This window comes from Haplochromis burtoni, unplaced genomic scaffold, assembly GCF_018398535.1.
Source record: "Haplochromis burtoni strain Fernald_Lab_line unplaced genomic scaffold, NCSU_Asbu1 Contig_468, whole genome shotgun sequence".
Lineage (NCBI taxonomy): Eukaryota > Metazoa > Chordata > Actinopteri > Cichliformes > Cichlidae > Haplochromis > Haplochromis burtoni.
The window spans coordinates 183061-197102 of record NW_024582829.1 but is presented as its reverse complement, the minus strand read 5'-3'; the positions used below and the strand labels follow the sequence as shown (position 1 = coordinate 197102).

At 41.7% G+C, this 14042-nt stretch overlaps 1 protein-coding gene across 2 annotated transcripts; it reads right to left on the bottom strand.

Moving 5' to 3' along the window:
• Positions 1 to 18: 18 nt before the first annotated feature.
• tnni3k (TNNI3 interacting kinase) lies at positions 19 to 13989 on the bottom strand. 2 transcript variants are annotated; one of them, XM_005946497.3, is made up of 26 exons: positions 13868 to 13989; positions 13118 to 13551; positions 12788 to 12896; positions 12527 to 12612; positions 10486 to 10583; positions 10105 to 10215; positions 9933 to 10031; positions 9698 to 9836; positions 9368 to 9512; positions 9182 to 9286; positions 8995 to 9089; positions 8757 to 8906; positions 8595 to 8678; positions 8453 to 8509; positions 7846 to 7938; positions 7709 to 7766; positions 7419 to 7613; positions 6611 to 6715; positions 6472 to 6524; positions 5262 to 5314; positions 4624 to 4756; positions 4181 to 4290; positions 2674 to 2733; positions 2416 to 2585; positions 1318 to 1397; positions 19 to 328 (listed from the first exon to the last, which is right to left on the bottom strand). In XM_005946497.3, the coding sequence occupies exons 2-26, from the start codon at positions 13155 to 13157 to the stop codon at positions 249 to 251; spliced, it is 2508 nt and encodes an 835-aa protein (XP_005946559.1). In that variant the 5' UTR covers positions 13158 to 13551; positions 13868 to 13989; the 3' UTR covers positions 19 to 248. The 2 variants fall into 2 exon arrangements, with proteins under 2 accessions (XP_005946559.1, XP_005946560.1); XM_005946498.2 differs by having other exon boundaries at positions 13118 to 13989.
• Between the last annotated feature and the right edge of the window lie 53 nt (positions 13990 to 14042).

The following is a 14042-nucleotide window of genomic DNA, read 5'->3' as shown; positions in this document are numbered from 1 at the left end:
TATCATCAAGAACAAGAATAAAGAGAAAACTTTGTTTTACATGTGCGTTTTTAAAAAACAGTGTAACTAAGTTTCAGTTCACAAACAGATCATGCATAGACTGTATGTTATAACCAAATAACAGGTAACCTCAATTATCATCATATGCAGTTTCTAAAGATTTATTTATTACATCAAAAATGTCACAAAATACACAACTATCTGTATTAATAAGATGATAATAACAGAGTCTGGAGCTCGGGGAGGGTTCAGTTACTTTCCTCAAAGCTGCCGCTGCTGCTGAGGGAGGAACAGAATCTCATGGTGCTCATGGGATCAGACACATACCCTGAGGATGAGAACAACAAGGATTTTTTTTTAATGTGGTGGTTAAGAAGGACAAATAACAGTTCAAGGGCTGATGGGCCAATTCATTAGATACACCTTGCTAGAATTCTTCTTTTTTGCCATCAAAACTGTCTTAATTCTTCAGGCCATAGATTCAACAAGCAGACTCAAGGAAACAGTTTCATACTTGTCTGCCAACAATGTGACTCTCTCTGTTGTTATAGGCTCTTTGCTGCAATGGTAAATGGCCTGTATACACTACATTCAGTCATCCACACATTCACACACTGGTGATGGCAGCTACATTGTAGCCACAGCTGACAGAGGCGAGGCTGCCGGACACTGGGGTGAAGTGTCTCGCCCAAGGACACAACAGCCGAGACTGTCGGAGTCGGGGTTCGAACCGGCAACCTTCCGATTACAAGACGAACTGCCAACTCTTGAGCAACGATCGATAAGTGGTTATCTGTGTTCCTGTTGCCCTCCTGTCACGCCATTCTCCTCTGACGCCTGGCACCAACACAGCATTTTACCCATAAAACTGCCTCTCACTGGGTATTTTCTGTTTTTTCCAGGTCATTCTCTATAAACCCTTGAGATGGTTGTGTGACAAAATCCAGCAGCTTTGAAAATAATTGGGCAGTCTGGCACCATCAAACCATGTCACATTCAAAATCACTTCAGTCACCTTTCTTCATCAATCTAATGGTCGGTTTGAATTTTAGCAGGTCCGCTTTAACGTGTCTACATGCCTAAATGTATTTGCTTGGTTGATTAGAGGTTTGCATTGCATCAGCAGGTGCACCTAATGCAGTGGCCAGTGACTGTATACCAAACCAGCCGCTTTAAAAACGGGTTAAAAATTGGGCCACATTCAAGTTCAGAATGATGACAAGCACTAACACAAAAGTTTTGAAATGCAAGAGATCTACTTAAAAAGTAATTTGTGTAATCATACAGTGTTACTGACTCTGTGTTATGCACACAAACCATTTCGATCGATGGGAGAGAACTGCATGCTCCTTCTTAGTTCCTCCAGTGAAAGCCCTCCAGATGCTCTGCGCCGCTCACTGAAATTAAAAAGAACATCCTCAGCATTTGTTCATTAATCTACTGGAAAACAATACTTTGGAATATATACTGCTGCATTTACAGGGAGAAAGACAGATGAGATGAAGGCAGCTCCAAGCAAAGAAACTCAATATGTAATGTCAGACTCAATAGCTGCCTACTTTCACTTTCTCTGCAGGTGTGCTGTATACAAAATTCATGACAGGTATAAATGTGCAACCCCAGCTCATAATAAGGAGACATAATAATAGGAAAAGGTTATTTAGGTTAAGGAATTTGACTTCATTGCTCCGATTTCTGAAGTTTTTTACAATATATTTACGATCTGTGAAACATGAAACTAAATGTGGCTGAAAGTTGCAGAGGAGGTTTTTTTGTTGTAGGACAATATTTACAAAGAGGGCCTTGTCTAATTTCAGTACTCCATATTGACTGTTACCAGGCTCTCACTCTTCTCATGCACACACACAAACAAGCTCAAAGACAAGTGTCTAACAGAGGCCTTCTTTCACAGTCAGAATGACAGGACTGTTTTATTACATTTGCTTTCCTTTGCTTCCTGGTTGGTATCCGAGCAACTCCACTCCCCACTGAATGGAGTTGCTCAATTTGCCTGCTTGTTATCAGCATGACAGTTGTTGAAAGTGTTTACAGGATTTGCTTTTACATCACATGTTCTTGTCGAATAAGCCCAGACATGTTTTTATTGTATATACTCACATATACATTGTTGTATATTTTCATCTCAAAACTGGCCTTTTCTAAATATTGGTTTGGCTCGAGATCCACTTTCTTTATGGCCTTGGCAGGGATGTGCTCTCAAAGGAGCAATCAGAAACTTAGAAAGCTAGCAAACTAAAGAAAACGCGTCCATCTTAGCCAGAAAGAAATGTTAGAGAATTAAGATATTAAGCACAGTGGGCTTTGGCCAGCAGCAGAGGACCAAATGAGTGCGAGTGTGGTTACCGTGCAGTAAATTATTCCCACCTGTTTAAGGAGACACTCGAGTTGTCTTACCTCTGGGTCCAGAAAGCATAGGCGCGAGTGTTGAGAGCATACTCGAGTTCAAAACGAGAGCGCAGGGCGGCCACGTGGCTCCGGCCGGGTCCTCCTCGCCCGAGCAGACAGTCAGACGAGGAGGAGGGAGAGAGGGAGCCGCTACTGTTACTGGAAGCTGGAGACATCAGCTGTGATACATAATAGAGAAAATGTCATTATTACAACATGCATGTCATGCACAGCAGAAGGCATTTAATTATATGTGGCAGATTATACCTCAACATTGCACAGGCATTCCTCCAGGCTGGAAACCACTTCAGAGAATTCAGGCCTGTCCTAAAATTTCAAAAGAAAAAAGAAACTATATTTATTTTAGCATTTTTATAAACACTCAGAAATGCATCAGGCCTATCCCCAAAAAGATGCACAGGTGTATTCTCTCCAAAACTGGCGTGTATATTCTGCTTATTTTAGTCCACCCACACACGAGGCAAAGGTGACCTGTGCTTTTAAAAGCAGCCCTCAGATCTCTCGCCTCGCTGTAAGAGAACAAACACTGCCACCCTGCAAAGCTGTTCAATTATACATCACATCCAGAGAGAGCATCTGTCTGCATGTCAATGACTGAAGCCAAGACCAAAACAAATGTAGGATAACATTTAGGAAACACTTAAAGATATATAAAAATGGAATACACGTTTTTAAAAACCTTTTCCCTACGTTATGTTTTCAAAAGGTTTTACAGCAATTTATTATTAACTTTAGGAAATTTAAAAAAATGTACATATGTATGTTTCAAAAGCAACAGTTTGCACTTTCAACAAGTTTAAATTACACAGATGTCACAGCCGTTCATCTGGAAATCTACAGTACAGCATGTCCCAGTGTGAAAACCACGTGAGAACCAGTGTACTGCACAGGTGAGGCACCAGGACAGAAGCCTGCATGTAAGATCCTGTGGCAGCCTGCTCTTGTTAAATAAATGCTTCCATGACGTTGAAGTGGGACAAGCGGATCACAAAAGTAAACAGATAACTAGTTAGCAAACAGGAAGTCGATGTACCACTGAGAGGAAAATGTGCCCGCATGATCAGCCGTGTGATAACATTAAGGGGAAGAAAAGAAGAGGAATCCCAGCTAGTTATAAACACCACAGCACAGAGGGAGGATCATCAGTGTCCTGAGTACTCCTAGATGTGAACAGCGATGCAATAATCTGTCATCTGGGGATCAGCTTCTCTCATTCATTACTGCTGCTTGTGCACTGAAGGAGCAGCTGACTCAGCATCCTGTGACTCTCACAGCCTTATTATGTTTATATAGTAATGGCTGATATAATATGGATGACATCATAGTATTTTATATTTTAATACAATAAAGCTCTTAATAGTTGAGTATATCCTGACGAGCTGTAATTTAAGAACAAGTTGCGGGGCGATCGTGGCTCAAGAGTTGGGTGTTCGTCTTGTAATCGGAAGGTCGCCGGTTTGAGCCCCACTCGGACAGTCTCGGTTGTTGTGTCCTTGGGCGAGACACTTCACCTACCGCCTACTGGTGATGGCCAGAGGGGCCGATGGCACGATATGGCAGCCTCGCTTCTTTCTGTCTGCCCCAGGGCAGCTGTGGCTACAACCGTAGCTGCCTCCACCAGTGTGTGAATGTGAGAGTGAATGAATAGTGGCATTGTAAAGCGCTTTGAGGGGTCCCGAAAAGCGCTATATAAATGCAATCCATTATTATTATTATCCGAGTAATTACTTTTCAGCACAATCAGGCCGTTTACCTCTGGGCAGGAGTTCCAGCCCCTCATCAGAAGTGCAGAGATGGGTTTGGGAATGGAGTAACCAATAGGAGGCCGGATGTGATGATAGGCCATGTCTGCTGCAGCAGCAGCTAAGGAGAAAACAAATATCTTAAATTCAGCTGTAAAAAGTGTTATCTGAACTGCTTTTGTGATCTATTTTACTTTTGTGGTGGTTAGTATTTGTTTGTAGTGCAAGTAGAATGTATGCATGCTTTGTTTACTGCTAATTATCAGACATTTCTGCACTGAGGTGATGAGCTAGCTCATGTCTTTGCATTTACTGAATGTTTTCTTGAAAAGTCTGAAAACTCTAAAATACCACGTGGACAGTCTTTTGGCTAATGTATGAATCGGGCACTAATTTTGCAATACGAGATGTCACTGATTTAACTTCTGTTTGAACTCATTTGATGAAAAATGACCAGGCTTCAGGTGAGCAAAGGGAATTTCTCCTGTCAGCAGCTCCCACAGACAGAGGGCGTAGCTGAACATGTCCGCCTTCACTGAGTAGCGAGTGCACTGGGTGAACACCTCAGGAGCCATCCAGCGCAGGTTCTGCCAAAACACATGTGGAGATAAAGATTGTTGAAAGCTCAAGAGGTGAGGACGGACGTGTATTTTTAAAATTTGGTCTACTTTAATGGCAGCACACACGTATGCAAACAAAATGAAGCCCAATTAAAACCATAAACGCTGTGTCCCAGCAAGGGCAAGTAGATCATCATAACAGGCAGCTCCCCGGAGATGAAACACACTTAACACCAAACTGCAGGCCAAGCACTGTGCAGGATTGAGTCAGCACATTCATACAAATTCTGCATGATGGCACTTTTCTATTTTAGCTGGCAGATAATTGATGGCAGTTGCCAGAGAAAGCACTCACTTGAAGTCCAACAAAACAACAGCTTATACTTTTTATCTTTAAATTTTGAAAGTCACTCAGTCTTTCATGGATGCTGCAGATGGTGTCAGAGTTATTTGGCTAAAGAGGGGAGAAAACTCATTCCATGAGAATTTGCACCTGTCATCAAGTAAACGTGAAAGAGCAAACAGCACTGACCCCTGGCTGCTTGGTCATGTTGTCCTCTTCAACAGACTGTAGAAATCTGGATTCTGCAGAGAAAGGCAACGACATTTATAACATCATGTAATTTACAGGCTGAAGAATGAAAAGTAACAGCAGCACAAGTGTTCCTGGGTAAGTGAACCTAGAATTAGATAAATATTGAGCTACTCGTCATGACAGACCAAGTCAGGCTAAGTGTGCTGAACAGATCAAGAGCAGATTTTATTGTTAATAAACTTTTCTGATGGACTGGTTAAAAATGTATATGCTCGACTGGAGCTCTGGGCCATCAAACCTCGGTTCAGTGGATGGATCTGATCTGTTCGTAGGAACAGCAGAAAGTGTCAGCATTGACCAGCCTGGAACCAAATCTTTTATTGTTTGTAGGACTTTTTTTTTATTTTGATTTTGAGTTAAATGAGTGCTGGCCCTTCATTTTTTTTCAAGGCTAAACTTACTAATTTTAACCACTGCTGCAAAATTAAAGCGAGAAATTAGCCATCAAGCCTCTGCTAGCTTTTTAGATGAGTTTTTAAAAATCCCTAATGCAGTCCCGCAAGACAACTTTTATCTAATACATTTTTTTAAGAAGGTTTGCTGAGTCTTCCAACACGGTTTCAAGAGTATGGAAGCAACACTGGGAGCCCATTAACCCAGCAGGAGGACCAGTATCTGCTTTGTGAAAAGAGAAACAGGAGGAACACTCCCAGAGCCCAGAAAACAGCCTCAACCAGTTTCCCCATACGTATGTTTCTAATCAAACTGTTGGACATCGACTCCATTAGCATGAAACAACTTCCTTTAGTGGGATCTGTGCTGAACCCCATCACCGTGTAGCTCCACTGGTATTTTCCAGAAAATAACCCAACTGGCCGGTCCACTATTCGCTTCAGAAATATGCAAGAGCAGCCTAGTGGAGATCATGTTTGCGGAGCTCTGGCAGTTCCTTCTTGCACAAAGGAGTAGCTACCGGTCCTGCTGATGGGTCAATGCTAATTTTACGACCAGCTCTCCTCGTGTTTTTTGCGACTGAAAACCAAGTCGGGAAGGTAGACCTTTTAAATCAGCTTATGATTGGAAAAGTTCTTATAGCATTTACATTTATCACGTTACTGGAAGTTATTTTATTTGTTGCTAATAACATTTGTAACATTTTAGTTGGACAAATAGAAAAGAATAAAGAAAACATCATCTATGGCCTCACCTCCGAAATCAGCCACCACTGCGTGTCCATCCTCATATAGCAGAATATTGTGACTGGAAGGAAGACATGTATTATTTGCAGTGACAACAGTTATTCTCCAATTCCATTCCAGCACATACGTTTCCACTGTGGCACCTACCTGTTGAGGTCCCTGTGGATAATAGGCTGTGTGAGGTTGTGCAGGTACTCCATGCCCTTGGCCACATCAATGGCAATGATGAGCTTGGACTGCAGGTCGATAAGCCTGTCCATTGACACATCATTAAAGCAGCAACCACTTAGTACTAGATCAATGACCCCTGCCAATCACACACAGCTCTTTACACAGATCAATAGGACAGCCTATAAAGACATCACCTGGCCACACAGTTAGCAGAACACTTCATCTGGATCAATGATGATTCAGGCTGAGGGGAAGAGACTGGTGAGGGGACACTTCCGAGGATGATAATGGGACCCGAAATAGTCAACTGCGCCGTGCACACCCCTCAAAGTAACTACCTAAAGTAGTCTGACCTCTTTTTACAACCTGTTTATAAGGACGATTATTACTTCACTGCACCAGAGTTCTACTAAGTTATTTAGGATTCCTTTTTTAATTTGGAAGTAGATTACTAGAAATAGATAGTAGAACGTATGTAGCATCTATAATGCTGAGTTTGTATGTAATGGCAAAGATGACTCGGTAATGGTGCATGAAGAAGGGGAGAGCTCTAACTGAACTGTTTGGGTTTGTGTGTGCATACTTTATATATTTATGTTGTTCTGGCACAAATCGATTTACTCAGTCAGAATGTTCGAAGTCTAGAGACAAAAAGTAAAGGCCCATATTGGGATTCTTAACTTATGCTATCCAGGTTAGAGTTAAGTAGTAGTGTATGGTTAAGGTTTCAGATAAATTGCTAAGACATGATAATTCCCAAAGTAACTCACAAAAACTTCCTCACCTCTTCTGCTCATGCAGCAGGGAGAACAATGAGCCTCCAGACACATACTGGGTAACGATGGCAAACTGACTGGGGTCGTCCAGACATGCTCCCACAAACTGGATGATACAGGGATGATTGAGGCAACAGAGGATGGAAACCTCTCTGCAGAACATATCTACATCTGACTTTGAACAGTACGTGTTCGCTCGATAACTACAGAAAACATTAAAGATTCAAGGGTCAATTAGATCTTTCCACCTTCTAATAGATGAATCCAAAAGCATATCGTCAGCTGTGTGAATAAATACCGCTTTATGGCGACAATTTTATTTCTACATTTGCCTTTGTAGACTCTTCCGAAGGAGCCTGTGTGGGACACACATAATAATATCAGATCTGTAAGCACATTAGATGGGGGGGAGAAAACAACAGGAAATAGACTCACCCGATCCAATAATTTCATTAAACTCCAGCTCAGACAGCTGTAGGTGGAAGTGAGATGGAAGACTGGCCCTGAGCACAAGAACTTCTGCTTTCTCTGAAAGGAACATTTAAATAATCATTAACCCTACAAGGCACAATGTTGCTTATGTTAAATGCCTGCACATTTTCCTGTTGAACCTGCAATAGACACACTTTCTTTTGATGTGTTATTTTAAGAGCATTGCAAAGGTTTAAATCAAATAACATTCTTATAATGGTCACAGGATAGATGGCACATATGGCATGTATAGCAATTAAAATACATTTAAATCAGTTAATTTTGGCTTGAGTAAAACATTTGACACCTTTATATCATTCCCTGAAATGTAGCTTTCCAATTTCAAACGTTGATATTTACACAGTTTCAAGCTGTGTTTTATCAAATTCATATCAATTTATTATGCTGGAGACGCATCTGTAGTTTACACCACCCCCAATTTCACAGCAAAAGACACCAAGTGTTATTATCAGCAGCTAAACCCCTTCGTTTGGCAGCAGACGTGGCGTGCACTGCCTCGTGAGCTGTCAGCGATGTTGGAAATCAGCTGTGCTTCACTCCACCTCAGTACCTTTAGTCATGCTTTTGATCTTTCCTAGAGGAGACGGAACAGAGACGTAGGAGCCATCTGGAAGAGATGCATGTTCAGACACATTAACAGGAGATTATGTGGGGATTTTAATCCAGATAATATATTTCAAGTGGTGACTAACCCCCTCCTGGCTGAGAGTACTCATTGCAAGGAGAGTCATCTGGACGTTTGTAGTGTTTTAATAAGGTGACTATGGCATCGTGACCTGGAAAAAATAGTAAGTGAGCAGCAACATTTATTTCAGCTTCCCAAGCTTGCCGAGCTCATAATAGTCTAAGCAGACCTTTTTCATAAGCCCACATGAGGCATGTCTGTTCGTCTTTCTCTCCACTGGACCTGCTGGGGTCGCAGGCGACAAGGTTCATGTCTGCACCACTGTCCAGCAAGAATTGTACCAGGCGGATATGGCCATGGAAACAGGCACTGTGCAGAGCTAAACAACACCACAGGACACACAGATAGTAATGAAACTCAGTGCACTGTAAAGAAATTAACAAATCAATTAGTAAACGAGGTCTCACCTGTGTGTCCATCTCTGCCCTGATAGTTGATGCTCATGGCATTCTGGCTCAACAAGAATTTGACCATCTCCAGATCTTTCCCGTAGGTGCATGCACTGTGACATGAGATATGAATTTAACATCACCTCAGAGCAATACGTTCACTGTGAAATGTGTTTTTGCACACTATAAATAAAGCTAAATATACCTGTGAAGTGCTGTTTCACTGAATATATTCTCCTTTGAAAGACTGTCTGTACCAGAGTACTGTATTAACTCCTTCACGGCTGTGAATTTGCCGTTGTAGCAGGCCCTGATGAAACATAGCATTGATTGCAATTCATGTCATGTACCAAAAACTCAGAGAAGACCTCTAACACTGCAGATGATTTACAAGTGTAACGGCGTATCCCCGTAGATGTTCACAGAGTGAGGCTGTACATCAAAGCTGCCCTGCAGAAGAAAGCGGACAACTTCATGGTGACCAAAACGAGCACAGAAGTGGAGGGGGACGTGATCTTCATTGTCTTGGGCATTCACTGGTGGGGAGAATACAAATGTTAGAGGAAATTCAAATTTAGAATTCAAGTAGCTTCTCTGTGGCTTCTGAAGAAGGAAAAAGCTTAAATGCTTTTGTATCAATATATCAACCATCAGGTTTCTCTTACAGACCATCAACCCATGTCAGTTTTGATCAGAGCCCTCTCAAGGACTCGGGTCCTACCGTTAGTTTTGCTTCCCTCACTCAGCAGCAGTTTGACAATACCAAGAAAGCCCTTGGCAGCAGCCAGATGCAGCGGGCGATCACCCACCTCACCACTTGCATTCACATCTGCCCCAAACTTCAGCAGCAGCTTCGTCACCTACAAAACAGGAGAGGACCAGAAGAAGCCCAGAGTACAAATACAGGTGTTTACAAAGATGCTGTCCCCACATGAAGTTTAACATGAGGAGTTTACCTGCTCGTGGCCATTGTAGGAAGCAATGTGCAGTGGGGTAAAAAAGACAGCATCCTGAACGTTAACATAGGCTCCGTGCTGTAGAAGTATGTCTGCAGCCTGGAGGTGGAAATAGCCACAGGTCAAGGTACGAAATCAACACGGTCCATAACGGCTGATGATTTTCTCTCACCTCATGATGCCCGGCCAGTGTGGCAACATGAAGGGCTGTGAGAGCACCGTATCCCAACTGCTGCACATCTGACCCACCATGGAGAAGTGCAGTCACCAGCTCAGCATTATCCTGCAGCATGCAAATAAAACAGTAATACTGCATTTCCACAGATCCTGCAGGGTTCAATATAAGCATATGTCATTTTTAATCTGCAGTATTATCACAATTAATAACTAAAAGCATGAAGCTATGTCCATAGTACCTTTGTGTGCACTTGCACTCCACCATGTGGTAAAAATTTAGAACGCTATCAACCAGATAACATATAGCATAACAAAAGCAAGACATGGACACGGTTCCACCTTGAAGTTTACGTTACTGCCCTTTACTTCTCTGCACCTTGTAAGCAGCCAGGTGGAGAGCAGTGAATCCATTCCTGGTCAGTCTTGAAGGACGCAGGCCTTTGAGTATCAGGGTGCGCATATGGGCCTTGTTCCCTGGACACAAATATGTCACATTATGCACCAGTGAAATATCTGAATTCAACAAAACATTATATTTACTGCAAATGAAATAACAGGGTGGACTGGAATGAAAAACTAGAGAAACCACAGTTCTAGCCTTTAGTTGCATTATTATCGTTTATATTTAACCTTTATGTACAGTGATGTGATAAAGTATTTAACCCCATCTTCATTTCTTAGTTCTCTGCATATATATTTCAAATCATTAAACTTAAATTTAATATTAGACACAGTAAACTCAAGTGAATACAAATTCAAATACAATGTCACTTGCCACACCCAGACTGGATTACTGCCAGATCCGCTGAATCAGGAAATCACTTAAATAGTTGGAAAAACCTCTGAAAAAGCAGCACAGTGACCCCAGCACAGCTATGATCTAAAGAAAGGGCTACAAAGTCATTTCTAAGGCTTTGGGATTGCAGCAAACCACAGCGAGAGCCATTATCCACAAATGAAGAATATTCAACAATGGGAGACTGGGCAAAAATGCCATCGATGGGAAAGTTCCAAGGAGAAAACCACTGCTGACCAAATGAACACAGAAGCTCGTCTCATATCCCAATATTTTGTGGACTGACCAGACAAAAGCAAGACTTTGGAAGGTTTGAGTCTCCTTATGTGTGCTGTAAAACTAACACAGCATACCAACAGTCAAGCATGGTGGTGGTAGTGTTATAGTCTGGCGTTGCTTTCCTGCTTCAGGACCTGGACGACTTGATGTAATTGATGGAACCATGAATGCTCTATCATAAAATCCCAAAGGAGAATATCCAGCCCTGAAGCTCAGTTGCACCTGGGTTATGCCGTAGATTAATAATCTGAAACACCAGCAAACCCACCTCTGAAAGGTTTAGAAGCGGTCTAGTCAAAGGCTGGACAGACTGAGATGCTTTGGCAACCTCAAACAGGCTGTTCATGCTTAAACTTCATGCTTGGGGTCGCTGTGGCTCAGGTGGTGGAGCAGATCAGCTGCTGATCGGAAGGTTGGTGGTTCGATTCTTGGCTTCCCCAGTCTGCATGCCAAATATCCTTGAGCAAGACACTAACCCCAAGTTGCTCTCCGATGCATTCATCGGAGTGTGAATGTAATGAATGTAGTTTAGTTTGCACTTGTGTTTAGAAGTGCTTTTATGAATGGGTGAATGAGGCATGTTGTATAGAGCGCTTTGAGTACTCCGGGAGAGTAGAAAAGCGCTGAATAAGAATCAGTCCATTTACCATTTAAACTCTCCAGTGTGACTCAATTAAATCAATTCTGGAAAGACGAGTGGGCTAAAATTCCTCCACACTGTTGTGAAAGACTCAATGGCAGTTATAACAAAAACAGTTACTAGACTTAGGGGCAGTTACTTCTTCATGTAGAGCCAGGCAGGTTTTGGTGGCTTCTTTTTCCACTTTATAAATGGAATCTTGTTATTGTTATTGTGCTTTTTATGTACTCAGGTAATCTGTGTCTAATATTTATTTTTGTTTGATGATCACTCCCAACCAGTCACGGCAGATATCGACCCCTCCCTGAGCCTGGTTCTGTTGGAGGGTTCTCCGTGTTAAAAAGGCGATTCCCCATCTCACTGCAGCCACGTGCTCATAGTGGGTCATCTGATGTTGGAATTATCTCTCTCTTAGCAGGGTCTTTACCTTACAGTATAAAGTGACTTGAGGCGACTCTTTGGTGCAATATAAATACAACTGAATTGAATTGAATCTGAAACTTGTGTGACAAGTATGCAAAAAAAAAAGAAATCAGGAAGGAGGCAAATACTTTTTCACAGCACTGTACGTTCATTTCAATTCTGTTTAGTTCTGTGCTGCTTACACCACAAACAATAATGTCCGTCAGGCTACAGTAATCCTTCCCTCCACCGTCACATTTTGTTGAGGAGTTATTAATAGGCTCTAGTAGTCATGCATACCTCCACACACGCAGCAGAGATGCAGCAGCGACAGCCCCTTCTCTGTTCGGTAGCTCACATTCACCTTCTGAAAAGCTTCATCGGAGCTGAGCCACAGAAAAATCAACATCACCTGCTTGTGAACGATATAAAACCACTGACAGAGAATTATTCAAACTAGGTGGAATTCCAACAGAGGAAGAGTGCACGTCAGCTTAAATGTAGTTCCTATAGTGACTCATACAGATTGGATCGCTCACAGAAATATAAAGAGTTTGTCACCTGAAAGCGAGCTTAAGATCCACCAGCTCGCTGTCTTTCAGCTGGAAGTCGTCTTCCAACTTCTCAATGATCACAGAGTATGACTCGCCAACTTTCTTCTTCCATTCATCTTTATAACACCATCATCAAGGTGGAACATTAATAACAATGTAATATTTTATCTTACATTTCTAATTATCTAGGCATATATTCAACAATCTACCGAGTATACACATAGCCTTTTGCAGCTTCAGTGTCTGTAAATTGTAACTTATCCTCTTGGGCGTCCCTCCTTCAAATGCAAACCTCATTATCAGTCATGTGTATACATGTGGGAAAAAAAGTCATTACCTGTACATGTCTGAGATGGTCTTGATTTGTAATTTCCCATTGAGGGGGTCCTTCTTGTTTTATCTGTGCTGTATAGTTTGGTGAACTAGAGTAAGACGGGAACACAATCTCTCCCTCGGCCACAATTGCACAGGTCCACATCAAAAGGGGATCATAGCCATGAGCTAAAAATAAACACCACTGAGTGGAATGCCTAACAACTATGACAACTGATCTCTCTCCCCTCTGTGTGTATATATGTACAGTATAAAACAAAGCAGGTGATTGGTGTCCTACAGTGTCCCACTGTCCCTTTGGTGGCTCACGAATCTGAACATGACTTAAATGTTTGAAATGATTCTTGTGGGAGTTTCATTTTTATATATTTCTGTAGCTCCTCTTCACTGATGGAGGAAAACTGAGTAAATAGAAGCAATGCTGCTGGACTCTGCAGTCTGTGAAAAAAAAAAAAACTCAAATAAAGAAGAAAATCCAATATCTCCAGTGATGTATAAGTATGCAGATTTCTCACTTTAAAAAAAGAGGGGAAAAAATACTATTATGGGTCTACAATAAAACAATAAACTTCATAAAAAATATACAAAAGTATTATAACTATTTAATATTAAGGTGGACTATAATCTTGCTTTGTTTTGTCACCTTTCTATATTATTAAAAATATACACTAACCAGCCACTATATTAAATCAACTGCTCATTAATACAAACATCTAAAGCAAAAACATGGCAGCAACTCTACGTCCACACGTACCCGGGTATTTTTGAAAACGCAGATTTTGCACTTTTCGTCCAAACCTAAACGGCGTTTTCGGTGACTGAAAAGGGAGATTTTTAAAAACTCCTGCCAGGGTGGATATTTTTGAAAACTCCGTTTTTGCGTTTACTGTGGACCAGAAAAACGGAGAAAACCAGCGTCAAAGGTGTGC

Excerpts from the sequence above, each read along its gene's own strand:
- tnni3k (XM_005946498.2), bottom strand. The coding sequence starts at position 13,157 with ATGGGAAATTACAAATCAAGACCATCTCAGACATGTACAG. Across the intron at positions 7,614-7,708 it reads AAAATTGTCGCCATAAAGCG|TTATCGAGCGAACACGTACT; the intron begins GTATTTATTCAC and ends TGTTTTCTGTAG. Across the intron at positions 5,315-6,471 it reads AGTGGTGGCTGATTTCGGAG|AATCCAGATTTCTACAGTCT; the intron begins GTGAGGCCATAG and ends CTTTCTCTGCAG.